The sequence below is a fragment of the Panthera pardus genome, unplaced genomic scaffold (assembly GCF_024362965.1).
Source record: "Panthera pardus isolate Hobbes unplaced genomic scaffold, ASM2436296v1 HiC_scaffold_8, whole genome shotgun sequence".
Classification (NCBI taxonomy): domain Eukaryota; kingdom Metazoa; phylum Chordata; class Mammalia; order Carnivora; family Felidae; genus Panthera; species Panthera pardus.
In genome coordinates this window covers 11852915-11878021 of record NW_026527013.1, presented here as the reverse complement: position 1 = coordinate 11878021, position 25107 = coordinate 11852915, and the positions used below count along the sequence as shown (strand labels likewise).

Below are 25107 nucleotides of genomic sequence, written 5' to 3'. Positions count from 1 at the left end.
AGTGTGTACCCCTCTCTCTAAATCAGGAACATCCCTGGGGGAGTCAATCTCAAAGGCCACCTGCTACATCCATGTAGCCCAAATTCCAGGATCTCTGGGGGATGTGCTGTCCCCTCCCTTAAGCCCTGATGTGAGCTTTTGTGGTCCAGAAATCTATACACTTAAAGGCAATCATCGCCCTGAATACATTCAACAGTAGAGTGATAACTGGATCATCACCATTTAAAATTCCACCTGAGGGGTGCCTGGGTGGCTCAGTTGGTTAAAGGTCCTACCCTTGATTTTGACTCAAGTCATGATCTCACAGTCGTGAGACTGAGCCCCATGTTGAGCCCTGAGCTGGATGTGAAGCCTGCCTAAGATTCTCTCTTTCCCTAGTCCTCTGCCCCTCCCACACTTGCACTGGTTCTCTCTCTCTCTCTCTCTCTCTCTCTCTCTCTCTCTCACACACACACACACAAACTAAAATGAAATGGATAAAATTCCAACTGAAACTTCGTGTTCCATTAATGGCAAGCTAGGTTATTGGGATTAACCTTTCAATTTAAAAAAACACAACTCTCATATCTGGATACTTTTCCAATCACTTGTTTTTTAAGTTTACTGATTTATTTGAGAAAGACAGAGACAGTGCAAGTGGGGGACGGTCAGAGAGAGAGAGAGAGAGGGAGAGAGAGAATCCCAAGCAGGCTCCACGCTGCCAGCACAGAGCCCCATGCAGCCCTCAAACCCACGAAACTGAGACCACGACCTGAGCCAAAACCAAGAGTCGGACGCCTAACCAACTGAGCCACCCAGGTGCCCCCTTTTCCAATTTCTTAAATGCATAAATGACCTGAAAAGACAGTAAAGAATTACAAAGATGCCACTCAAGGGGCACCTGGGTGACTCAGTCAGTTGGGCGTCTGACTTCGGCTCAGGTCATGATCTCACAGCTCATGCGTTCAAGCCCTGCATCGGGCTCTGCTGACAGCTCAGAGCCAGGAGCCTGCTTCCGATTCTGTCTCCCTCTTTCTCTGCCTGTCCCCCGCTTGTGCTCTGTCTCTCTCTGTCTCTCAACAATGAATAAATGTGGGGAAAAATTGTAACAAAGATGCCACTCAAATGAAAAAAGAAGCCTGGGGGCTCCTGGGTGGCTCAGTCAGTTGAGCATCTGACTTCGGCTCAGGTCATGATCTCACCGTCTGTGAGTTCGAGCCCCGTGTCAGGCTCTGTGCTGACAGCTCAGAGCCTGAGCCTGTTTCAGATTCTGTGTCTCCCCCTCTGTCTGACCCTCCCCCACTCATGCTCTGTCTCTCTCTCTCTGTCAAAAATAAATAAACATTAAAAAAAGGAAAAGAAAAAAGAAACCTGGAGTTAAAGGAGCATGAATTATACTTTTGCGCTGGAGCGAGTCAGGGAAGTGTGAAACTGTTTTGACGGCCTCACGGCCAGGGGAGAAAAATCAAAGCCTAGAGTGACATGGGAAAGAAAAGTTGTAAGAAGATCCTCCTTACATAGGTGGAAGCCTCCAGGAGCTACACTGCTCAAGGGGAGAACACACCGGTAGAGGGGACTGCAAGTGTGACCTCTGTTGGAATTTAAACTGCCTTAGTGATCTTGGCACCACAAGCCTTGAACTCCATTGAACATCATCCTTGGCCAGCAAGGCTCAAAGAATGCCTCCTAGAGAAAGCTACCTTCTCCAAATTCTACACATGTTATTTCAAATATAATAACGGATACTCAAGCAAAGATAAACAGGCACACGAGACCACTAACCCTACCAGTGAAAACTAGCAAAAACAACAGACCACATAACCGATACAACGATGGCAATGATCAGACACACAGGAGAAAGCACCTATGTTTGTTTCAGTGAACACAGGGACCATGGAAATGTAGTGAAGGATTCTGGGGTAAGAAAAGTTTGGGTATATTAGATAGGAACAGAGGTCAGAGTGGCCAGAGAGTAGTGCCACTATGGGTTCTCCACTGTGACCCAGAGCTTCAAACATGCCCCTCAGTCAGTCTTTAACGGTGGTCCCTCTCCTACTCAAACCCCTCCCATGGCTCCCTATTGCCTACAGGGTGAAAGCCCTTATTGGGGTCTGGGAGAACCCGCAATCAGCATGGGGGTGGGGGTGGGGGGCCGTGGTCAGCTGGAAAGGCTGTCAGGGTCTTGCGCTCACACACCAGCCTCCCCTCCACCCCACCCCTCGCCCTGGCCCTCGCCCTCCCACTGCGTTCCCGCAGGTCCTGAGCGCCCCCTGCTGGCTGTCAGTGGCGCTCTAGCAGAGGAGACCACACAGCTCTAGTCCTGGGAATCCGCCAGGGGGCGTGTGTAGGGTCGGGGTGGATCCCAAGCCAGGGGGAGCTGGCGGGTCACTGGGGGCCCGGGCTCAGCGGCTCCACCCGCAGCCAAAGCCCGCCCTCGGCGCGCAAGATGATCTCCGGCTTCCTGCGCGGCTCCTCCTTGTCGGGCAGGACCCGAAAGCGCAGCAGCGTGAGCGCCAGGACCACCTTTATCTCGGTCAGGGCGAACGTCTGCCCGATGCAGTTCCTGCGGGCGGCAGTGGGCACTCACTCGCCAGGGACCCCAGCAGGTCCCGTCGCGCCCCGAACCTGGCCCGGGACCGCCAGCCCCCCCGCAGGGATACCGGAGGGGACTAACCGTGCCCGGGACCCCCATACGGGGGTCCCTGAGCTTGGCTCAGATCCCAGCCCTGGGAAGGGGCTCTGAGCACACCGCGGAGCCCTCCTTGGACCCAGCCACCCCGCACTGCCCAGGCCTTTACCCCCAACCTCTGGAGGAGGGGAGAGAAGGAGAACCATCCTCAACACCCCCTTTCCCGCCCCCACAGCCACGTCTGGGATCTCAGGCCCAGGCCCCTGCCCTCAGCACCTCATCCCCTCCTCAGATGCCCGCTGCGCTCACCTGGGCCCCGCGGAGAAGGGAATAAAAGCCAGGGAAGACCTTTCCTTGATGTTTTCTGGGTCAAAGCGGAAAGGATTGTATACCTGGGGGCGGAGAGAGGTGGGACTGTTGGATGGGGTTTCCCAGGACAGCCGGCTTTGGAGACACAGGTGTGCTTTTCATGGAGGGAGCGATTTGCCAGGTCAGAACCCTGAGCCCTCCCTTAGGTCCCGCTAGGGAAGTGGCCAAGGATGAGGGTGGGTGGAGGGGAGGGAGGGGGAGGCAGCACCTCAGGGTCTGGCCACACGGATGGATTGTGGTGGATCCCGAAAATACTAATGAGGCAGACAACACCTGTGGGAGGGGAGGGGCCAGTCAGGAAGGGTTTCACCCTGCCTGATGGGCCCCTCCTCCTGCCCACGAGGCTCCTCCCCCTGGTGTTGTGGGCACCTTTGGGGATGACCCGGCCATCTGGGAGCACGACGTCCTGGGTACAGCAGCGGGAGACGACTGTGACCGGGGGGTGCAACCGCAGACTCTCCTTGATGCACATGGTCAGGAAAGGCAACAGGGCCAGGTCGTCCCTAAGGAAGCCGCCAACGATTAGCCAGGGATCGAATCAGACTCCCGCAGACCTCCAGCTGCTCCCCGGATTCTGTGTCTCCCTCTCTCTCTCTCTGCCCCTCCCTGTTCTCTCTCTCTCTCTCAAAAATAAATATTAAAAAAAAAATTTTTTTTAAGTATTTCTGAACAAAGCCCAACATTCACACAGTACCTTTAAAAGTTAGAAAGTCTAAAGTTATACAATTTATTTAAAAAGGAAAAAAAATCTCTTTGCTGGACTTACCAGGTTATTTGAACAAATAAAAGGCACCCTCCTAGGTTGAATACCTAATATAACGGCGTGGATTCTTCCTAAGTTAATTAATGTACCCAATGCACCCAATTAAAATCTAGTTGGTGTTTTTGGAGCTTAGCAATCTTATTCAGTTTGAAAAACTTAAAGTTCAAAATCTATGTCGATTTAAAAGACCAAAGAAAGAGAATCCATTCACCTGATATTAAGACCCATTACAAACGTATGGTGATAATTAAAAAATTAAATTAAATTAAATTAAATTAAAAGGCAGCAAAGCACTGTTGCAAGAACAGGAAAACAGACCCACAGAACAAGATAGAGAGCTCAGAGACAAGTACGTGAATAGGTGAAAACGTAGCATCCAGTAAAGGAGGCCCCGCAACCCCCAGACAAGGGATGGTTCAGACACAGACACAGACACCCCCACAGTCTCACCACTACACACACCAAAAGACTGAATCATCATGCACTCCACATATAAGATGGGGTCTTCCCTTACACGTGAAAGGTAAAGAAATAAGGGTAAAAGAAGATATAACATAGAAGACAACTTTGTGACCGATGAGTAGGAAAGAATTCTTAAAACCCCAAAACATAAACCAGAAGACAAAAAAAGAAAAGGAAAAGAAAGGAGAAAGAAAGAAAGAAAGAAAGAAAGAAAGAAAGAAAGAAAGAAAAGGAAAGAAAAGAAGAAAAGAAAAAAGAAAAAAGAAAAGAAAAAATATGCACAGAATTAAGGATTTCTGTCTAACAAAGCACTCCATTCTATGGAACAATTAACATTCAGATGAGAGATTCACAGAAGATAGTTGCAATAAATATATTGATCTAGAAGAATATCTTGAATAGACAAGGAATTCCTACCAATCAACAAGAGAGATGGCAGGCGACTCAAAAGAGTAGACAAAGGACATGGTCTAGAAATTCATGGGAGGTCAAACTCAGAGATTTAAAACAGGAAGAGATGGGGCTCCTGGGTGGCTCAGTCGGTTGAGCATATGACTTCGGTTTACATCATGATCTCGAGGTCCGTGAGTTCGAGTCCCGCGTCGGGCTCTGTGCTGAGAGCTCAGAGCCTGAAGCCTGCTTTGGATTCTGTGTCTCCCTCTCTCTCTGCCCCTCCCCTGCTTGTGTTCTCTCTCAAAACTAAATAAATAGCCATTGAAAAGAAATAACTAAATAAAACATGAAGAGATGCTCCAAGTCGCCGATTACCAGAGAAATGGAAATTATATAGCAATGGGATGTTACCTCATATGTATTCGAGGTGAGAATTAACAAGGTGGGTGATGGTAAAGCCCGGCTGAGGCACCGGGGTGAGGGGACCCCACACACTGACAGTAAAGGTATGGACAGGAGCCACCACTCTGCAAGGCATTGGCATGGTCAAGGAAAGGCGATGTGTGTTTCATGACCCAGCAAGTTGGCTCTCAGCATAGAACCTGGAGAGATTCTCAGACAGGTAGATAAAGACATGAACACCAAGAGGTTCATTGCGGTCATGAGATGGAAACCTCCTGGATATTTAGGTCCAAGGCACTAGAGAGGAACTTTCCATATGACAGTCCAAAGCAACAATCTAAATGTACATAGAACCATGGATGTCTGACAAAGTCATAGTGCTATGTTTCTGAGAAAGATAAGAACCAGCAGCAGATCTGTGATATAACACATATCTGTGAATTTTTAAATTTGTTTTAATGTTTATTTATTTTTTGAGCGAGAGAGACAGCATGAGCAGGGAAGGGGAAGAGAGGAGAGGGAGACAGAGAATCCAAAGCAGGCTCTAGGCTCTGAGCTGTCAGCACAGAGCCCAAGGTGGGGCTCAAATTCATGAATCACGAGATCATGACCTGAGCCAAAATCAAGAGTCGGACATCCAACCAACTGAGCCACCCAGGTGTCCCATAAACAAAATATTTTTAATAAATAAATCCATTACAAGAAAACAAACAAGTTTTACAGTTTAGCATTAGAATGGGAAGGGCCTTTCCAAGCATTAAAAAAAAAAAACAAACAGAAGCTATAAAAAAAAGTTAATAAACGTGACTCCAAATAAATGAACAAAAACTAAAATAAAGTCAAAAGTCAATCCAGGAAAGAATTTTTGCATAACAGAAAAAGAACTAATTTTCTTTATATGTAAAGAGTCCTCACAAATCAATTTTAAAATGAAAAACAGAAAAAACTCAAAGTAAAAAGGGCAAATTATGCAAATTGAAGCTTCACAGAAAAAGAAATATGCATGGTTCATAAACATGTGAAAATCGTGCTCAGTTTTACCCATTCTTAAAGTTATATTCATTAGGATAATGAAGTATTATATTCACCTACCAGATTGGCAAGAGTTTTAGAATTTCATTATGCACACTGTCAGCAAAGATGCGAGAAAATTGTCACTCTCAAAATCTGTCTAGAGGAGTGGATTTGTCAAGAGCGATTACATTGTGAAAACTCAAATGGTCTTTGATTCAGCAATTCCACACCCAGAAACTTGTTCTGGAGAGACATCCTCACATGGGAGCAAAAATCAGTGTGTACATGGATGTTTGCTACATCATGTTTATTACAGCATAAGGCTCCAAACTATACAAATGACCCTCTGTAGGGGAATGTTTACATAATTATGGTACATCCATATGATGGAATACTACACAGTTATCAAAAGGAGGAAATACAGATCACTAGTCCTATCAAACACTGCAGGGTAAATCGGTACAGAGGTGCTGAAAGGCAATTCAGCAATATCTGTCATAACTGCAAAGCATCACATAAACGTCCCCAACAGAGGGGTGAGCTGAATAAAGTGTGTGATTTACAGTTAGGAGTCTAAAACAACTGTTGAGAGAAAAGAGAAAAGAACAAGTAACCAAATGCGTGTGTGTTTCTATTAAAACCATTATAACTACAGAAATACATAGCTACAAGACCTTCTGAAAAGTCTGAAAGGACACATGACAAATTGATGTCCCTGGAGACCCCTCAGGAGACAGGGGATTGATTAGGCTTGGGGGGACAGCAACAAAGGTGGACCTAACCTTCTCCGTAGTGTTGCATTTTGTGCAAGGAAAAGAAAAAAAAGGACTTCTTCCCATTATGGATTTTGTAATTCAAAATTAATTTCCCAAAACTTACGTCTGGAGGGGAAAGGAAAAGATCTTGAAGTTATATTGTCAGTGTGCATGCCTGAATGCTCTGTGTGTTCTCTCAGCCGTGGAGAGAAAAGACTATGCACAAAATGAGAGAGACTGTGGGCACATAGGTGTGGGCAGAGATGATCATCGGAAGCACACCAGAGGTCATCAAAGGTGGGGATGGGATTGGGGTGATGGATAAGGCAGAGGCTTGTGTGAGGTAAGGAAAGTATTTAACCCTGTGCTCATTTTGCAATATATACGTATATCAAACCCTCGTGGTGTATACCTTGTGTTGTATACACAGTATTTTATGTCAACTATATCTCAATAGAACCGAGACTGAAAAAAGGCAAAGGCTTATTATATCCATTGTAAAGCATTTCACACCATTTGAATTGGTACCAAGTGCACTAAGTGTTTGAAGTTGAGAGACACACAAAAACACTTCTCCACTTCACACAACTGCCGTACTGAGCCCAGCCTTGAAGTTGAAGGCACTACCTTGAAGTCCTTGAAGTTGAAGGACTGAAGTGTTCAGTCCAACATCTCCTCCCCATCCTTCAGCCCTTGGCCCCAAATCTCTCTAGGACCCCCAGGCTCCACCTCATCTCCTCCAGTTTGCAGATATGTTTAATTCGAATATCTGACTTGTCTCTCCCCTGCTCAAACATCTCCCATGGCTCCCCACTGCCTTCCTATATTAGTCACGAATCTCCCTTCAAGAAAGAAGTTGATGTCCAGCTCCAAGGAGTGCAGTCGGCTGACAGCCTCCAGTTAGAGGGTTTCTGGACTCTGCAGCAGCATTCAAGCCAAGGCCACACTTTCTTGGGCAGGTCCCAGCCACTGAGAGAGCATACTGGGCCCCTACTTTCTGATCACTTCTGCCCAATGTGAGACTCCCTCCCTGAGAGCAGTATCCCTGTGCACTTTTCTCTTTTATCCAATACTGGCTTCCCAGACGACTTGAACTGACACCTTTGGAAAATCTTCACATGGTTTCCAAAGCAGACCAAGAAGGGCTTCCATTACCAACTACCAGCTCCAGCCTCACTGGGAGCCTCTCAGATGAATCACACTGTAAATTTCACAAGGATCCAGCCACGTTTACTTCCTCCCAAACACGCCAGGCCCACCGCTGCATGCCTCCATCAGGGCCTTTGCACAAGCTGTCCATAAGGCTTGGAGCACTGTCCGCTACCCATTCCCAGAGGGCTGAATTCATATTTGCTTCTTTGCTACCCAGCCTCACCCCCTTCTTTCCTCCATGATCCAGCCTTGACCAAGTAGGACTTGAATGGGACTGGACATGGAGTTGAGAAGGGCCGGCAGTGTAGACATGTTTACTGAACCAAGCAATGGGTAACTGTTTTACCCTCAAGGACCACTTGTGAATCCCTGGAATAGATAGTAGGTGGGAATTAGATATAAGAGCAAAAATTAAGAGTAAGGGTCTTTGGGGGAAATGTGCAACTTCAGGCAGAAAAGCAAGGGAGAGAAGTTCATTTACTCAACACACGCTGGGTGGCATCTGTTCTACACACATTGTCACGGTTCTCCAAGCAGCCCTTGGAGGAGAGATTCCCTGACCTGTCCCGCCCCCATTTACAGAGGAGAAAAGTGGTATTCAGAAAAGGGAATTGGTTTTATTCAAGTCACATAGCAAGCAAGCAGGGCAATAAATGTGGACACTCCAATCTTTCTGTTGCATAAGCCTGCTTTCCCCTGCTCTCCAGGCTGGGTACCATACCCTTGCCTCTGGGTTCTTCTCCTAGTCTCTCTAAGCAATAATGACACAATCAACAAAAAGTTCTTTCCCCTTCCCCAGCAGGGGAGCAGAGCCAATGAGAAGGGTTCCAGAACAGGACACGAGGACCTGCACTCACCATTCAATCTCTTTAGGCTCACGGTCCCTCAGGAGCTCTTGCACCTCCTGCCGACAGCGCTCCTGATACTCTGGGTGCTTCGCAAGGTTGTACAGGACCCAGGAGAGACCACTGGCCGTGGTGTCATGGCCTGAGAGGCAGCCAGACAGGCTTGGGTCTGTGGGCTTGTTCAGCACCAGAGGGCGGACAGCGCCCTTCGTTAGGGCCCTCAGGGAGGATGGGGAAGATGGGGTGGGATGGGGTGGTCCAGGGCCCACCTGCCAAGTCCCTGGGATTGGACAGATTCCTACCCCCTGCAGTCCCACACTGGGATGCTTACCCCCAAACATGAAGGTGTCAGCTTCAGCTCGGATATCCTCATGGGACAGTTCCTTCCCATCTTCATCCTGCAGAAAGGCACAACCTCCTGAATCACACCGGCTCGGAGGGCACCTGAGTCTCGCCTGAAACAGTCCCTCAGGCTCCATCACCAAAGCAGGATTCGTCCCTCATCATCTCTAGAGTCCTATCCCACAGGTCTCCCTGTCTCCAGCTTTCTTCTCCCAAGCAGCCTTCTACAAAGTCATGTCTAAAACATATCCCTGACCTGTCTTTCCCTTCCTCAAGCACCTTCCGTGGCTCCTCAGTACCCGCTGGGTCAAGTCCAAGTTCTCCCATCTGACATTTGGAGTCAAGGTCCATTCTAACTCTTGAATTCTGATTCCAGGGAAGCCCACCTTGGCCAGCAGGAGCACATCAATGAAGTCCAAAGTCTTGGCCTTAGCCTTGGCCTTGAGGAAGTCATGGGAGACCTCAGTAATGAGGGAGCAGCGCCGCTCCTGGATGATGGCATCTGTGAAGTTGTGCACCAGGTCACAAGCCCTGCGGAAGCGCCGCCCATCAGGGGTGAGGTAGTACAGCAAGTCCGGGTGCAGGAAGATCTGCCTCTGCCGTTTCACCACAAGGGCACTGAGCTCCAAGATGGCAGCAATATATTCACTGGGGCTCCTGAAGGGTCAGGCCATAGAGAACAGCTCCTTAACCCACATGAGGCCCTTGGAGTGCCTTCCAACCACAACCTCAGAAGCATGTCCCTGCAAAACAGAGTGTCCTCCAGACATGCTTCTCTCTCCACCTGCCATCTCTGTAAATGGAATCATGGCCCAGACCCTGGGAAGACCTTGGGTATCAACTCATCTCTCTTCTGTCCTACACAGTATCTGCCCCTGCCCATTCCTCCTTAATTTCACCCAAATCTGCCCCATTTTCGCCACCACATTCAAGCTGCCTCCTCCTCAAATTCTGTGTCTAGGTGACAGTTGGTCCCCTCTAGAGTCCGATGTCCAAGACCAGCTTTGACCACGGCCTTCATCTGCTCAAACACCTTCCACCTTCCATCCCTGGAAACCTAAGGATAAAGCTCAGACCCCTTTGCTTCATTTTGAATATCCTTAAGATTAGCCCCCCTGCCAACCTTCCAATCTCATTCCCAAGGTGGCACATGCTTTATTCATCCTAGTCCTGTTGGCCTTTATCAAGCATTTTTGCTTACCTGAAACCTTACCTTTCTCTTTCCCTTCCTTGTCCTTCTTTGTCTCACTCTGATCCATCTCCTCCAGGAAGTCCCTTCTGATCACCCTGGCCAGCCCTCCCTTCTCCATCTACTCCCTTGGGTCTACAGTTCATGTTCCCAGGTCCTGAGCAAGCACTCACTCCTGGCAATTGCTGTCAAAACTGAAGACACATTTCTGCAGACTGTCCAGGGTCATGAGGCTGATGTGCTCAAACATGTCCAATCGGGTGCTGCCCTCTGAGACTAGGCGCTTCCACTTGGCCTGGACAGAGAAAGGGGCAAATCTGGGGCTGGGACCTACCTCCCCTGAGCTCCCCCTCAGTCCCAATCACCAGGATGGACTCCCCAAAACCCAGGCTCCTGGTCCTCCACCCCAGGCACCCATCTCCAGGGAGGACCAGGCTTGGGTGGGAATAGAAACTCTTACTATTAAGACCCAATGGCTGGGGGTCAGGAGACCTGAGTTCAAATCCTGGCTCTGCTTCCTACACCCCTGTGTGCCCTTGGTCAACTCACTGCTGCCCGCTGGACTCCACCTGTCAAAGCTTCAGTAACAGTTAAGATGACTTGCTCTGTTGTCAGACAAACCAGGTTGAATCCCAACTCCATTTATTAGCTCACTTGCTAGCTGTGTGAACGGAAGCATGCTCCCTAACCTCTCTGAGCCTCAGTTTCGTCACCTGTAGTGAGACAATAATCATCATCTCTGCCTTATATGGTTATGGAAATTAAATAAGACAACATGTGCAATAGAACTGGTGCATGAGGGGCAGTGGGGAGGCTCAGTCGGTTACGTGTGCAACTTGGGCTCAGGTCATGATCTCATGGTTCCTGATATACACCAAGAGCTAAGTAATCATTACCTATCACCCTCATCTTCGTCATTATCATAGAGGTAGGCGACTGCTGCAAAAATGTCTCCATTTCTTCATCCCTCCCTCTACCTTCACCCTTTGCAATGAGGTTTGGCAGATCTTCCATTAGGAGATAAAACCTCTTTCTCCAGCTCTTGATTTGGAGCTGGATGTGGGACTTGCTTCCGCCAACAGAAGAAGGTGGAGCTCCTGGTTGCCTGTTCTGAAACTAGGCTTGAAGAGGTACTGCATGTTTCTGCTTGTTCTCTTCGAGCCCATGGTCTACCATGCGATCAAGTCTAGCCTACTGGAAGATGAGGGACAAATGCAGGAGTCTGGTTGTCCCACCAAGGCCATCCTAGACTAGCCAACCATTAGCCAAGCCCCAAATGTGTGGCAGAGCTGAGCCTGGAAAAGCAGAGCTGTCTCCCAAACCCAGCCATGGCCACAGACACGTGAGTGATTCCAGCCAAAATAAGAACTATTCCCCTGACTCATCATCTTGCGAGCAATAAAACACAAATTCTTTCAACCTCATGAGTTTTAAGGTGCAGTTCAGTGAAGAAAGAGCTACTAGACAATCTTCATCATTAGTGTCTCAAGTTTCACAGAGTTTCAGTGAGGCAGATTAGAAGCTAACACCTTCCGAGCACCTACAATGTGCCAGGACCATGATTCCATTACATCATCTTGACCACCCTTTAAGAAGGGCTTATAATCCCCATCTGACACATGGGGAAACTGATGCTTGGAGAAGAAATAGAATGGCCCGAAAGTCATCTAGCAAAGCCAGGACTCCAGGCCACTCCCCTTTTCCCAAGGCTCCAGCCGGGACCCTGGGTTTCAACTCACATGCATGATGTCTGCACTTTTGTTGAAAATCTTCACATAGGATTTCAAGATTTCAAAGTGGAAGGCAGGTGTCAGCAAACGACGGTGGTGGCTCCACTTGTCACCAGCAGTCAGCAGGAGCCCATCCCCTAGTAGAGGCAGCCACGAGGAGTAGGCAAGGGCAGTGCTTTCCCCTGAGACCCCAAGGTTGTCCCCAACCTCCTTCACTTAACAGTTACTCACCCAGCCAGGGCCTCAGAAAGCTGTAGAAAAACTTGTCCCTGGGCACGACGGTGGCTAGCATGAGAGACAGATCATCAGGGGCCATAGAGAAGAGGCAGGGATGGGCTTTGGGTTGGGGGGTGGAGGATCGAGCCAGGGGAATGCATACCCCCTCCAACCACCATAGTGGGAATTCTATAGGGCAGACTGGGGAGGTGAGGGGGGACAAAACCAGGCTGCAGCACAGAGCAGAGCAAAGGCAGAGCCCATGGACCTACCCCTAAGTACTTAGATGCTCCCGAAAATATGGCACAACACACCCAACATGCCTTGACATGGCTCCTTGCCGGTCCGACATGTTCGAAACACCCAAGCACAAATCAGCACTCCACAAAATGCCTTTACAGGAACCTAGGACATCGCACCTGTCCCAGAACCCTCTGACATCTCCTGGGACTTCTGACATGGCCCCAACACATGGTAACGTACCCTGACACGAAACAACATGCATAACACACACTGGCCTCATGCAGCAGGCCATCCTCTGAATGGACCCAAAGACAATCTGACACGACCTCAGTGTGTCTCATAGACGGTCCCTGGCAGGACTTAAATATGGTCCCACTAATGTCCCAGACATGGCCCAGGTGTGACCTAGCCTTTCTCAGGATTCTCTTCCATCCCATAGTTATCATTAAGTGCTTAGGCTCAGGGGCTCCTCTGTCCTTAAGAGACCAAACAATGTTGCCACCCTCAGATGCTGAGCTCCCCCCACCACAAAGAGCTGCCACTGCTCCCTCGTGCCTCTAGACCAGCTCCCTACAACACTCTGTGGATCTTCCCCCACAACAGTCTGGCCATCTCCCTACCCCAAATCCCCTTCCAACTAAAGGTCCCTCCTACCAGAGGCAGTTAGGGCAGCCAAGAACACACAGAAGAAGTAAGAGAAAGGCTTTGGCATGCTATGTGACCTTGAGAAGTTATTAAGCCTCCTTGAGCCTCCGTTTCCTCACCCAGGAAATGCCCCCATAGCAGAGATGCCAGCGAATGGACATCTGTGGTATCTGCCTGTCCATCCCCTTCTGGAACCAACACCTCGCTCCTCTTCCTCCTTCAGTCCAAGTAGCTAGGGAGGGTGGCCATGCCACTCCATCCTCCGTTCCAGAGCTGCACATATGACCCTAACCCTTAACAATCAAGTTGCCGTGACTAGAGGAAGAATTGGTCCCTGTGACCCAAGCCAGGCCAATTTAAGAGAATCCTGCAACTATTTCTGGGTCTGCAGAGAATGAGCTCACATTTCCATGGGGGTTGACCTTCTTAGACTCATCTTTGTCAGCATGAGAGTGAAGCTGTCACCAAGGAACACCGAACCTCAAGATAAAGACAGATTCCCAATGGCACTGTTTGAAGACTGGATCCAACCATGCCTGAAGACAACATTCCTTCAGCTTTTCAGTCAATAGATTCCCTTTCTTCTCTTAGACCAACATTGCTGAATTTCCACCACTCAAAACTGAAAACGACTGGAAACCAGAGAGAGCCAGGGACCTGCCCAGAGTCGCCCAGCAGGTTAATGGCAGGTCTCCATCAATACTACCCACTTTCCCGCTCAACCTGGTCTGTCCAGAGGTGCGAAGAACTGGGAACAAGGACAAAGGAGTGGCTGGGTCGGGTGCTCCTGGGAGAGATACCTGGGGCCTGGAGCAGGGGGGCAACGAACTTGGGGTGGACGAACCGCAGAAGTGGGTAGAAGGGCCCCATCCACCAGAGGTGAACATCACGGAAGCTGTGGCTCAGACTCTCCATGAACCTCAAGCCTTCTTCATTGCTCTTTACCTGGGGATGGCAGGGTGGAGGAGGAAGACCAGGTCAGGCAGCAGCCCCAGAAGCTTACAACTTCCCACTGCATCCCCCCTTCTGCCTGCATTATTAGTCTACACCTCTACATCTCACTAAGTCAGCTTCCCATGTTGGTCTGTTTGTCTATTTTTGTGTGTCTATCTATGTGCCTCTCCCTCTCCCTTCACTCTCACAATCTTCATCTGTTTCTTTAGGTAGGTGATAGACAGCCAGATGATAATAGCTAGATGATGGAGAGCTACATGATGATGATAGATAGATGAGAGATAGATAGATAGATAGATAGATAGATAGATAGATAGAGATAGAGAGATAGATAGAGATAGATAGATGATAGAGAGATAGATACATAGAGAGAGAGAGAGAAAGAGTGAGAGAGACAGAGAGAAGAGGGATGACAGATAAATGGGAAGATGGTTGTATGCATGCATGGACAGATGGACAGACAGACAGATGGATGGATGGATGGACAGACCGATGGATGGATGCACGCATGGATGGATGGATAGATGGATGCATGCATGCATGGACGAACAGATGGATGGATGGATGCATAGATGCATGGATGGATGGACGCTTGGATGGATGGGTGGATGGATGGACAGACATATGGATGCATGCATGCATGCATGCATGGGTGAATGGATGAAGAGAGAAAGGAAAGAGATGAGAGATGGATGGGTAGATGATAGATGATATGTGTTTGTGTATGTTTCTTTTACATTCTCTGTATGTCCTCTCTGACTCCCTCACTTTTTCTCTGTATCTCTCTCTTTCTTCACCTCTATTTCTCTCTCTATCTCTCCCACTCCCCATAGCTGTGTCTCCTAACCTGCACACCCTCCATGGCTCCCCAGAACCCTCAGAATAAACCCCCTGCCCCCACACAGTCCTGCAGCCCCGCTGGCTCTGCTGTCCCCTCCACCTTCTCCCTGCCTCTCACCAGCATTGCTCTTTATGCACTTACCTCATGGTTGCTCAAAACCCCGGTGCTCACAGGGCAGTGGGGTGGCTCAGTTGGTTAAGCATCTGACTCTTGATTTTGGCATGGGTCATGATCTCATGGTTCGTGAGTTCAAGAGCTGCACTGACAGTGTGGAGCCTGCTTGGGATTCTCTCTCCCACTCTCTCCCTCTGCCCCTCCCCCACTCATGCGTGTTCTCTCTCTCTCTCTCTCTCTCTCTCTAAAAATAAATAAATAAACTTTAAAAAAAACAGGTGTTTGCTCTGTCCCCGCCAGGCCTTTGAGTGGGCTATTCCTCTCCACAGTATATACTTTCTCTTCTTTTCTTAAAAAATTCCTACCCATCAGACCAGACCCCCTTCCAACAACTCCTTCTCTAAGAAGCCTTCCAGCCTACCCAAACAGCAGATGCCTTGCTTCCCCTCTGAGTTCCCCTTACCCCTGTCTCTCCGTCAGACCCACTCTGACCACACAGGATTGAGGGTGTCTCTAGTTCTACATCCCCAAGATTGGGGTTCCCCCAAGACATTACCTGGGACTGAGCCTCCCCAAGGACACTCCTGAAGCAGTGTCCAGAAGAAAGCAATGACCAAGGTCGCCCAAGAGCAGAAAGGACCTTGGAATCCACAGGGACCTCACAGAAGCCTGGCAGGGAGGGGTATGTGGCCCTCAGATGCTGCCACAGTGCCCATGGCCACATATTCCAGATGGGTACCTGTGGCATGATGACAGAGCAGGCAATGCCACGGTGGCAAGAAATGATGGGAGCCCAAGCAGATCATAAACCCTGCGAGTAGGCAGCCACCAGCTGAATTAACACCCTCAAGCCCTGCTCTGTGGGGTGGACCTACAAGCAAGACAGGGGCCATCACCTCCACAGAAGGAGCCACGGCAAGTTCCCCTGCAACCTCTGCAGTGGTCAGTGTGTCCAGACTCTGCATAGATGGAGGGGATCTCTGTTTCTTCCTGCTCCTTCCCATGGGGACAGAGGGATCCCAGAAGACTCTCCATCTCCCAAGGGTCCCTCCCAGGACACAGGGAGAAGACATGCTCTCTGCCCCCAGAGAGGCCGACCTTGGCTTGAGAAGTCAGATCTTTCTTCTCCTGGGAGTCGTTCCAATCTCAAGGAGGTGCCCACGGGAACAGCAGGGTGGCCTCACGTTTTGTACTGGGGCTCCTTCCCATGTCCTGTCATGTCCTGGCCAGTCCACACAGCCCCCCCCCCCCGCCCCGCTCCCCAGATGGTGAAGGTGTGCAGACCTTCCAGCTCTGACAGACCCCAGGACACAGGTGTGAGCTCTGCCCATCAGTCAGGAGGGCAGCTCCCACCTACGTCCTCTTCTGCCCGCCAGCTTGCATGGTGCATCCCATCTGTCTGTCTGTCTATCTATCTACCTCTACCTATGAACCTATGGACTATCTATGAACCTATCCCCTGAACCTATGGACTCCCCCATCAGCCGTGCCTTTTACAAATGAAGAAACCCAGGCCGCGTCCCCCAAAAGGAGAAGGAGGGGGGCTTGCCTCCCAGTGAGGCATCCTCTCCAGTCCCACGGGAAGCCCCATCCCGGCCTGACAAATACTTCCAGGTGCTCCAGACAGGTGAATACAAGTCATTTTCACTTTAGTGACTGTTCCCTGCTCCCTAAGAACACTGAGGCATTTGAGGAGATTGGCCCAGAGAGGGAGAGTGACTCAGCTGAGGTCACACAGCAAGAGGGACTGGAGGAGAGAAGAGTGACCAAGACCAGCCTCCATGGCCAAGCCCTCATAGGAGGTGTAGGAACTGTAATTTTATAACATTCCTGCTACCTCCATAACTTGCTGAGAAATTGCCAACACCCAGAATATCAGGTAACATTCAGGACAAGCTTAGGACATCCTGTTGTGTAATGAGCTGGTTTGTAGGAGGGCAGGGTGGAGCTGGCCCCTGTCACTTTGGCATTGGATGACCAAGGGAGGTGATGGTAAGTTCATCCAAACCTAGAACAAGGCCTCCACCATGCCATTATCAAGCAGTTATTAAGTGCCAACTGTATGTCAGCTCCTGAGCCGGGCAATATAGATATCAATCTATCCCCAGTGCCACTGTCTAGTGAGAGAGAGAAAAAGAGAGACAATAAATAACTGGACAGTTAACTGTTTGAGTGTGAGCAGGACCAAGTCAGAGGTCAAGGTCTAGGGGGGGAAGTCAAGGGAGGCTTGTAGAAATTACACCTGAGCTGAAAATGCAACCAGAAAAGGAGGGATCGACCCAGTGGCTGCAGGAAGGGAAGCCCTTCCAAGCAAAGGAGCAGCACAAGCAAAGGGCCTGAGGTAGGAAGGGTTTGGCTCGTGGAGGAGAGAAAGCAGGAGCTTGGAGGGTCCAGGGTGTGCACGGGGCCAGGAGGGCAGCAGAGCCTGGCCAGGCAACACGTGGTCTCTCTCTAGAATGATGATCAGTCTTACAGAATGGTTTTCAGCTGAGTAGTGGTGTTAACAGAAGTGAAATTTCAGAAAAACCTCTCCAGGGTTAGAGACAGAAAGGACCACAGGGGAGACTGGGGCTGGAGAGCTGGAAGCTTATAATTCATTTGTGGTGGGAGTTGATGGCCCCCTTGGGAGTCAGAGCCCCCCCCCCTCCAGGTGAGGCAATGGCCTGGGGAGCCAGAGAATAGGACGGGTGGGTTAGGACCCTGAAGGTTGCCCGCATGGAAAGGTGGGGTGAGGAAGAGCCAAGTGGAGACCAGGGCCGGGTGGTGTGCGAGAACCCAGAAGACAAGCAAGTTCTGGGCAGCTGCGGTGGTCAGCAGGGCCAGATTGCTTCCGGGGGGGTGATGAGGTCATGGTCATGTCCTGGAAACATGACAGGGGTGGGAACCAGGCAGGAGTGGGTGAAGACGGGCTGACGAGATGCAGGCACTGAGTGAAATAGGTTTGGTCACGAAGGTCAAGGCCAGGGTGATTCCTTCTGAAAGGGGAAGTGGTCAACTTTTATCCCAGTTGGGCAATGGGGCCCGTTGATGTATCTTGGGAGTGAAAGGCAAGATCACAAAAAGGAGGCAGAAGAAAAGGGCGCACAGCCCACCCCTCTCCTCCAGCCCAGCAGCAGCCCATGGCAGGAGAGGGGAGCAGAGGTCAGAACTGATTCCTGTGGGGAAGCCAAAGCCCAGAGAGGCGATGTGTTTGCCTGAGGCCAGCAAACATGGGCCAGGCAGGGAGCGGACCCTGCACGGTGGCCCCTGGCAAGATTGTGGGGACACAGGGGAACTTGGCTCTTTGCAGCCCTTCTCTGCTGTCCCAGACCCCAGCCCCACCCCAGGTCCCTGTTCCCCACCCCTGGGAAAGTGCATCCACCCCGATGCCCCAGGCCCGTCCTGCCACCCACACTCACCAGTCCCAGGTGACCCCAAAACCAGCTCTGCTTCGGGGGCTGCGGGAAACACCGGAGGCGGCAGCAGGTGTCATAAAAGCTGTAGCTCCAGGCCAGGACGCGGGCCAAGAGCCAGGAGGCCCCCACCAGCAGCAGGAGCAGCCATGCGGAGGCTGCCACCTGCCCGAGTCCCAGCCAGGACAAGCTCAGCTGCGGCATCCTGGGGGCAGAGATTGTCCTGAGGTGAAGACAAGGGCAGAAGGTGAGCAGCACAGCTCACAGAGGGAGAGGGCCCAGATTGGGAGGGACAGGGACGGGGAGGGGCAGGGATGGTGGGTGTGGGCAAACAGTGGCTCAGAGAAGGGAAGAGAATCTAGGGAATTCCAGAGGAGAGGCAGAGTGAGTCAGAGAGATTGGGATGGAGGAGGGAGAAGAAGGACAGAGAGAGAGAGAGAGAGAGAGAGAGAGAGAGAGAGAGAGAGAGAGAGAAGGGAGGGAGGGAGACTGATGAAGAAATACCCAAACAGAATTGGTGGGAGGTTGCCAGGAGCTCCATTTACAAGGAAATCATCACCCACCAGCCAGCTGGATCCCAGGAGCCACTTCTGCCTGGGGCAGTGCACCTCCCCACCCCAGACCAGAACATCCAGCTTTGCCAACCCCAGCCTGTCACCTTTTGTCTGGACGGACTTATTCCACCCAAGCTCCTCTGTCCTCCTCCTGGCATGTCTTTGTTCCTGGCCCCTGACCTCCTAACCAGGGGAGGCTGGGCTTGTCTGGGTCAGCCAATGCTGGCACACCAGTCTGCCTCCTCCCCACGTGGCAGCCGCCCAAGACCTGAAGACCGAGCCAGCTGGACACAGAGAGGAACAAGTCCAGGGTCACATGGTATGGGCGTGGATCCTCAGAACTCAGCACCTCCCACATGGGTGGGGAGTTGCAGGGATGGGCAAGCTAACAGCCACCCCTGTTCTTTCAAGGCCAGCAGGGTGAAGCAGGGGAAAGCTTGAACATGACAGTTCAGGTGCCATGGGGGCACAGTCCGGCCAAGCCTAGTCCCAAAACATCTCTGGGGCTCCTCTCCACGTACGAGGCAGGTCAGAGGCATGCACCATTTCCCAGTGCAGAATCAGGAAGCCTCGGGCCTCCGGGCTGCACAGCCTGGCAGGAGTTCAAGTCCTGCCTCCAAGCAGCCTAGGGCCTGGGCTGACACAAGACCGCAGGGGGCAGGAACAAAAAGCCCTTCTGGCTGGGGGTTACTTGCATCAGACTCAGGGGGTAAAGGGCCCAGTGGGAAGAAGGCACCTGGAGGCGAGGGGGTAAGTCTGCAGGGGGCCCAGACAGAGCTGGGAGACCCTGCACGCAGTTCTGTCCCTTCCCGGCCCTCTCTGGGCTCAGTCTTGCCATCTGGGAAATGGGATGTCAGATGAGGGCCTGAGAGAGGACTCCTCTTGCTCAGATCCTGTCCTGATTCCGGAGTGAGGAATCCCCCGCCCCCGACCTAACCAGGTCTCCCCATGTCAAATCCCAAGGTGAGGGTGAGTTTGAAGGATGGGCCTGCTGAGCAAGAGGATTAGAAGGGACATTCCTCCTGCAATGACAGGATGTGCATTTCCTGTCCCTGACCCACACATTCCTTCCAGCCCTACCTGGTCCAGCTGCCGGTGACCGTCCTAGAGTTCCCTCCTCCTCTGCTGCACTGGATCCATGAATCTACTTGCTAACATTCCATCCAGAGGAGGGCCAGGGCCAGGGCCACATAGTTCTGGGGAGAAGCAGGAGGATAGAGGAGGAAATAAAGGTCCAGAGAAATTCCCTCGAGCCACACAGCAAAGTAATTCAACGTGACAGCACAGGGGAAGGTGAATCCTGGCACACAGTAGGTGCTCATTAACTACTCAGGGAAGAAAGGGACTTTCGTAGCCATGAGCCCTAAGAACTGACCAGTCAGAATGTACTCCTTAGACCCTCAGTATTGGCGTTACCAGCAACATCTTGGACCCCTGCAGGATCTCAGGCTCGAACCCAGACCCACAATGACATGGCTGTAATTGCTTTGCTATTGTCCCCAGTAAGGGGAGGGATTTAGGTCCCGTCTCCTTGAATCTCGCCTGGCCTGGGACTACTTAACCAGTAGCGTGTGGGAGAGGCTGGGCCCTGCCAGTTATGGGCCAGAAACAGGGCCAGCAGCCCACACCGACGTTTGCTCTTAGAACGCATCCCCTCATGGGGCGCCTGGGTGGCTCGGTCGGTTAAGCGGCCGACTTTGGCTCAGGTCGTGATCTCGCGGTCTGTGAGTTTGAGCCCCGCGTCGGGCTCTGTGCTAACAGCACAGAGCCTGGAGCCTGTTTCGGATTCTGTGTCTCCCTCTCTCTCTGACCTTCCCCTGTTCATGCTCTGTCTCTCTCTGTCTCAAAAATAAATAAACGTCAAAAAAAATTAAAAAAAAAAAAAAAAAGCACGCATCCCCTCAGAACCAGGCTGCCATGCTGCAAGGAAGCCCAATCCACACGGAAGGACCCCACTCTTAGGCACCTCCAATCGACAGCCCCAGCTGATTTCCCAGCAAACTGCTAGCAACAACTGCCAGCCACAGGAAGGAGCCATTTGGACATTCCAGCCCAGGTGGGCCTCCAGATGAGCTCAGGCCCAGATGACGGTGCGGAACCAGCTGGCTGAGCCCGGTCACCATGCGGCGTCACAAGATGAAGTGGTCCTTGCTTTAAGCCACCAAGTTTGGGGGACTGTTTGTTATACAGCAATAGATCATGGGGATACCAGCTGAATCACAATTCATGTTTTCACCACGTGCACGTCCAAGTTTGAGACGCACTGCTGTAAGAGACCCAAGTCAGGCTCAGCAATGTACCTCCTAGGAAACTTAGCCAGTCTGTCCCTCGGTTTTTTCATTCGTCGAGCAAGGAGGAAAATCTCCTTGCTTATTGTGTGTCTATTGAGCACCTACTGTGTGCCAGGCACTATTCTAGATGCTAGGGATGCAGCAGTGAGCAGGGCAGACGTCATCCCTGCTGTCAAAGGGTTCATATCTAGTGGGGAGACAGTTCATATGTTGTTCGACTGAACAAATGATCAAGAATGTATCAGACAGTGATTGTGACATGAGGGCTTCCAGGGGGAGGTGACCTTTGAGCGGGTCCTGAATGAAGAGGGGGAGTGGGAAGTGTTGTTGAAAGGGCCCCACAGTCATGGGGTAATATGCCCAGCAGTGGGCACAAGTGAGTATGGCTTGATTCCATCGACACCCACACTGTGACTGCAGTCGACACGCCCTTCAAGGAGCCAGCCAAGGTGGCAAAATTTGTTCCGATATTCAGTCCAGAAGCAGGTATTGAAGACTGCTCCACTACATCCAAGGACTCAAAGCCCAACAGGCCTCTGTGGCCGTGGAAGGACAGGATCCAACCATCCAGGACTCCTCACATCCTGGATCGGGTGACAGGAAGCAGAAAGGAAGCAAGAGACCCAGTGTGGGAGGCAGGAAGCCTCAAGTGGGGACTTTCTGCTCTGAGTCAGAGGCGGTTGGAGTGTCCCCAGTGGTTTCTCATCCAACAAGGAATGTCTCAGCTGCCAAATGACACAAGCCTGGCTTATGGAATGGCCCCCAGCCAGCGTTGGAGGGAGGGGAGCCACACACAGAAAGGCAGAGGCTGGCTGGTCCTTCCACCCGCACCCAGAGTCAGGCAGTGGACAAGTGTGTGTCTGACCAGAGCTGGCAGTCACTGTGAGTCGCCAGGCTCAGGTGCGGCCCGTCACCCCTCTGAGCCTCAGTCTTCACATCTGTAAAATGGGCTTGATAAAACCTCACAGAGCATTGCAAGCATTCTATCAGAAACAGGCCGAGAGGATAGGAGAAAGTACAACTCTGCGTGATATGTGAATAATGTCCCTGTCTACATATAAAATTATGAGTGTGTGTGTGTGTGTGTGTGTGTGCACGCATGTTTGCATGTGCAGCGAAAAAGTTCCAGAAGATTCCACACATCACAGTGGAATTGGAGAAAGTAGAATTGGAGTCTTTACCCCTCGAACTTGCTACTTGTCTCAAATAATTTCTCCCTCCCTGAGCTGCTATAACTGTTATCACCAAAATACTAAAAGGATTTGGTGCAGCGGGGGGCACGTAGTTGGTGCACAAAAGAGATGAGCAGTTTTTCTTTTGTGACACCGTGAAGACACCTCTCCCAGGAGTCAGCCTGGGGTCCCTCTACAGCAAGCATGGAGGCTGCTTGGTGGCTGGAGTCTCTCTTTTCCTTTCCTCGGCCTTTGGGAAGGAGCAGGTTTTGGATTCAGCCCAACAGAGTCCGGATCCCAGCCCTGCTCCTCGCTGGCTGTGTGACCTTGGACAAGTCACTTGTCCTCTCTGCGCTTCATGCCCTCCTTGCTAAAACAGAGAGGTGGGCTTATACCTCCCAGGCAGTTCATTCTTGAACCACAAACTGTACTTGGGCATTTGCTCTGTACCAGGCACAGTGCTAGGACCCAGGACCTGGGACGAACAAGACAGATGGGGTCTCTGGATCATGATGCTCATGTCTGACGGGGGAAGGCAACGGGAAACAAGACCAAGTCAGATGGTGGTGGCAATGAAGGAAATTAACAGAGTGAGACATGCTAGCAAGTGACCAAGGGGGCTATTCAGATGGGGCAATCAGGGAGGGCTGCCCTGTGGAGGTGACCTTTGAGCAGAAACCTGGATGGTGGGGAGGCACAGTCCGTGCATGAGAACCACTCCCTGAAGCCGTGCCAGAGCTGCAAAGGCCCAGCACAGGGTGGGGCACACACTTGTCTTCCTTACACATGCTCATTCTTGCTCCCATCCTCGGACGTGCAGAGACACTCGGGGCTGGAGGGGCTCCTGCGATGGGGTGGTGGCGGCAGCAAGGAGCAGCTCAGCTGGAGCCCCGCGATGGTTGGGGAAATGAGCCCAGAAGCCAGCGGCGTTGAGGTTTTACTCCACGTAATTGAGAACTTGAAACCGACAGGGTTCTGAAGCCGTGCTGAGGGCAGGACCAGCTGGCAGAGCAGCCCGATTCCCAGTCCAGGCGGCAGAAGCGGCCTGGGAGGCAGAAAGCCTTAGAGGAAAACTCAGGAAAAGCTCAGAGCGCACACACCAGCTAGGAACAACCGCGAGGGTATCGTCGTGGGCATTGAATGCACTGATATCCTCCCCCTCCTCCCCCCTGCCCTCTCTTCTCCCTCCTCCCCCTCTCCCTTCCCCCTCCACCTCTCCCCTCCCTCCTCCCTCCTCCTCCTCTCCCCACTTCCTTCTCTCTCTGTCTCCCTCTCTGATTATTGGGTGATGATTGCTCACAAAAACTAGCCTAGCCACCACCAACACCCCAAGCCACAGAAGAGAGACTTGGAGAAGGGACCCTGGAGCAGTGTAATGTCATAAAAAGAGACCATTTGCTGGGCGCCTGGGTGGCTCCGTCGTTAAGCATCTTGGGCTCAGGTCAGATTTCACAGTTCGTGAGTTCGAGTCCCACATCGGGTGAGCACGAGCCTCGCTTCCGCTGAGCTCCGCGTCTCTCTCTTTCTCTCTCTCTCTCTTTCTCTCTCCCTCTCTCTTTCTCTCTCTCTCTCTGTCCCTCCTAGGATTCTCTCTCTCTGCCCCTCGCTCATTTGTGCCCTCTCTCTCTCCCTCCGCCCCCCCCCCAAAAGTGAGAGAGAGAGAGACCCTTTGCCCCCTCTCCTCCCCACGTGGTAGAGCGGCAGCAAAGTCTGTGCTACCCCTTCCTTGAGAGGCTGCGATGACTAATTTTTCATGTCTGCTACACTAGGCCCCCGTACCCAGCTATTTACCTGAACATTTCTTAGGTGTTCCTGTGAAGGTGTTTCGTAGATAGAGTTAATACCTACGATCGGCTGACTTCAAGGAGTCAGTTACACCACTCCAATGCAAATGGGCTTTGTGCAGTCAGCCGCAAGGCCTCAGGAGCAAAAACTGAGAAAAGAAATTCTGCCCGGAGCTGCAGCACCGATCCCTACCCGAGTTTTCAGCCACCGCCCCACAGACTTCCCGCTCGCCAGCCCCCTAGTCTCACGAGCCAACGCCTTAGGATAAATCGCTCTCAATAGACAGACGGATGCTATCCTGTTTCTCTGGAGAACACCGACTGACAGAGATAAAGAATTCCCTTCACCTTGAACCTGAGCTGTCCTCAGTGACTCTGGGGACTTACGGGTCTAGGTCGTGAGAAGACTTCCAGCTGCCTTGGAATACACCCTCCTGGATTCAGCTGCCATGTTAAGAGGAAGCCCAAGGGTCGCCTGGGCGGTTCAGTCAGTTAAGCATCAACTTTGGCTCAGGTCATGATCTCACAGTCCAGGAGTTCAAGCCCCGTGTCGGGCTGTGTGTTGACAGCTCAGAGCCCAGAGCTTCGGATTCTGTGTCTCCCTCTCTCTCACTCTGTCTCTCTCTCAAAAATAAATGGTTAAAAAAAACACTTTTTTTAATAAATAAAGAAAATAGAATGGTGGATTTGGGGCACCTGGGTGGTTCAGTCGGTTAAGCATCCGCCTCTTGATTTCGGCTCAGGTCATGATCTCACAGTTCGTGAGTTCAAACCCCGCATCGGGTTGTGCATTGACAGTGCAGAGAGTGCTTAGGATTCTCTCCCTCTCTCTGCCCCTCCACTGCTCATTCTCTCTCTCTCTCTCTCTCTCTCAATA

At 51.3% G+C, this 25107-nt stretch overlaps 1 protein-coding gene across 2 annotated transcripts; it reads right to left on the bottom strand.

Annotated features, from left to right (window-relative positions):
- Positions 1–1828: 1828 nt before the first annotated feature.
- Positions 1829–18854, bottom strand: CYP4F140 (cytochrome P450 family 4 subfamily F member 140). 2 transcript variants are annotated; one of them, XM_053897074.1, is made up of 12 exons: positions 18436–18854; positions 13929–14073; positions 12256–12309; positions 12034–12161; positions 10468–10589; positions 9492–9636; positions 9095–9161; positions 8776–8905; positions 3347–3480; positions 3186–3250; positions 2918–3000; positions 1829–2542 (listed from the first exon to the last, which is right to left on the bottom strand). In XM_053897074.1, the coding sequence occupies exons 1-12, from the start codon at positions 18631–18633 to the stop codon at positions 2365–2367; spliced, it is 1449 nt and encodes a 482-aa protein (XP_053753049.1). In that variant the 5' UTR covers positions 18634–18854; the 3' UTR covers positions 1829–2364. The 2 variants fall into 2 exon arrangements, with proteins under 2 accessions (XP_053753049.1, XP_019271697.1); XM_019416152.2 differs by having other exon boundaries at positions 9492–9762; positions 18436–18850.
- Between the last annotated feature and the right edge of the window lie 6253 nt (positions 18855–25107).

Bases quoted from the DNA above. Each gene is read 5' to 3' on its own strand.
- CYP4F140 (XM_019416152.2), bottom strand. From the start codon at position 18,633: ATGCCGCAGCTGAGCTTGTCCTGGCTGGGACTCGGGCAGGTGGCAGCC. The intron at 9,162-9,491 runs GTGGGCTTCCCT...GCCTTTCTGCAG, and splicing joins ATGTGCTCCTGCTGGCCAAG to GATGAAGATGGGAAGGAACT. The intron at 2,543-2,917 runs GTGAGCGCAGCG...TGCCGCCCGCAG, and splicing joins CCCTTCTCCGCGGGGCCCAG to GAACTGCATCGGGCAGACGT.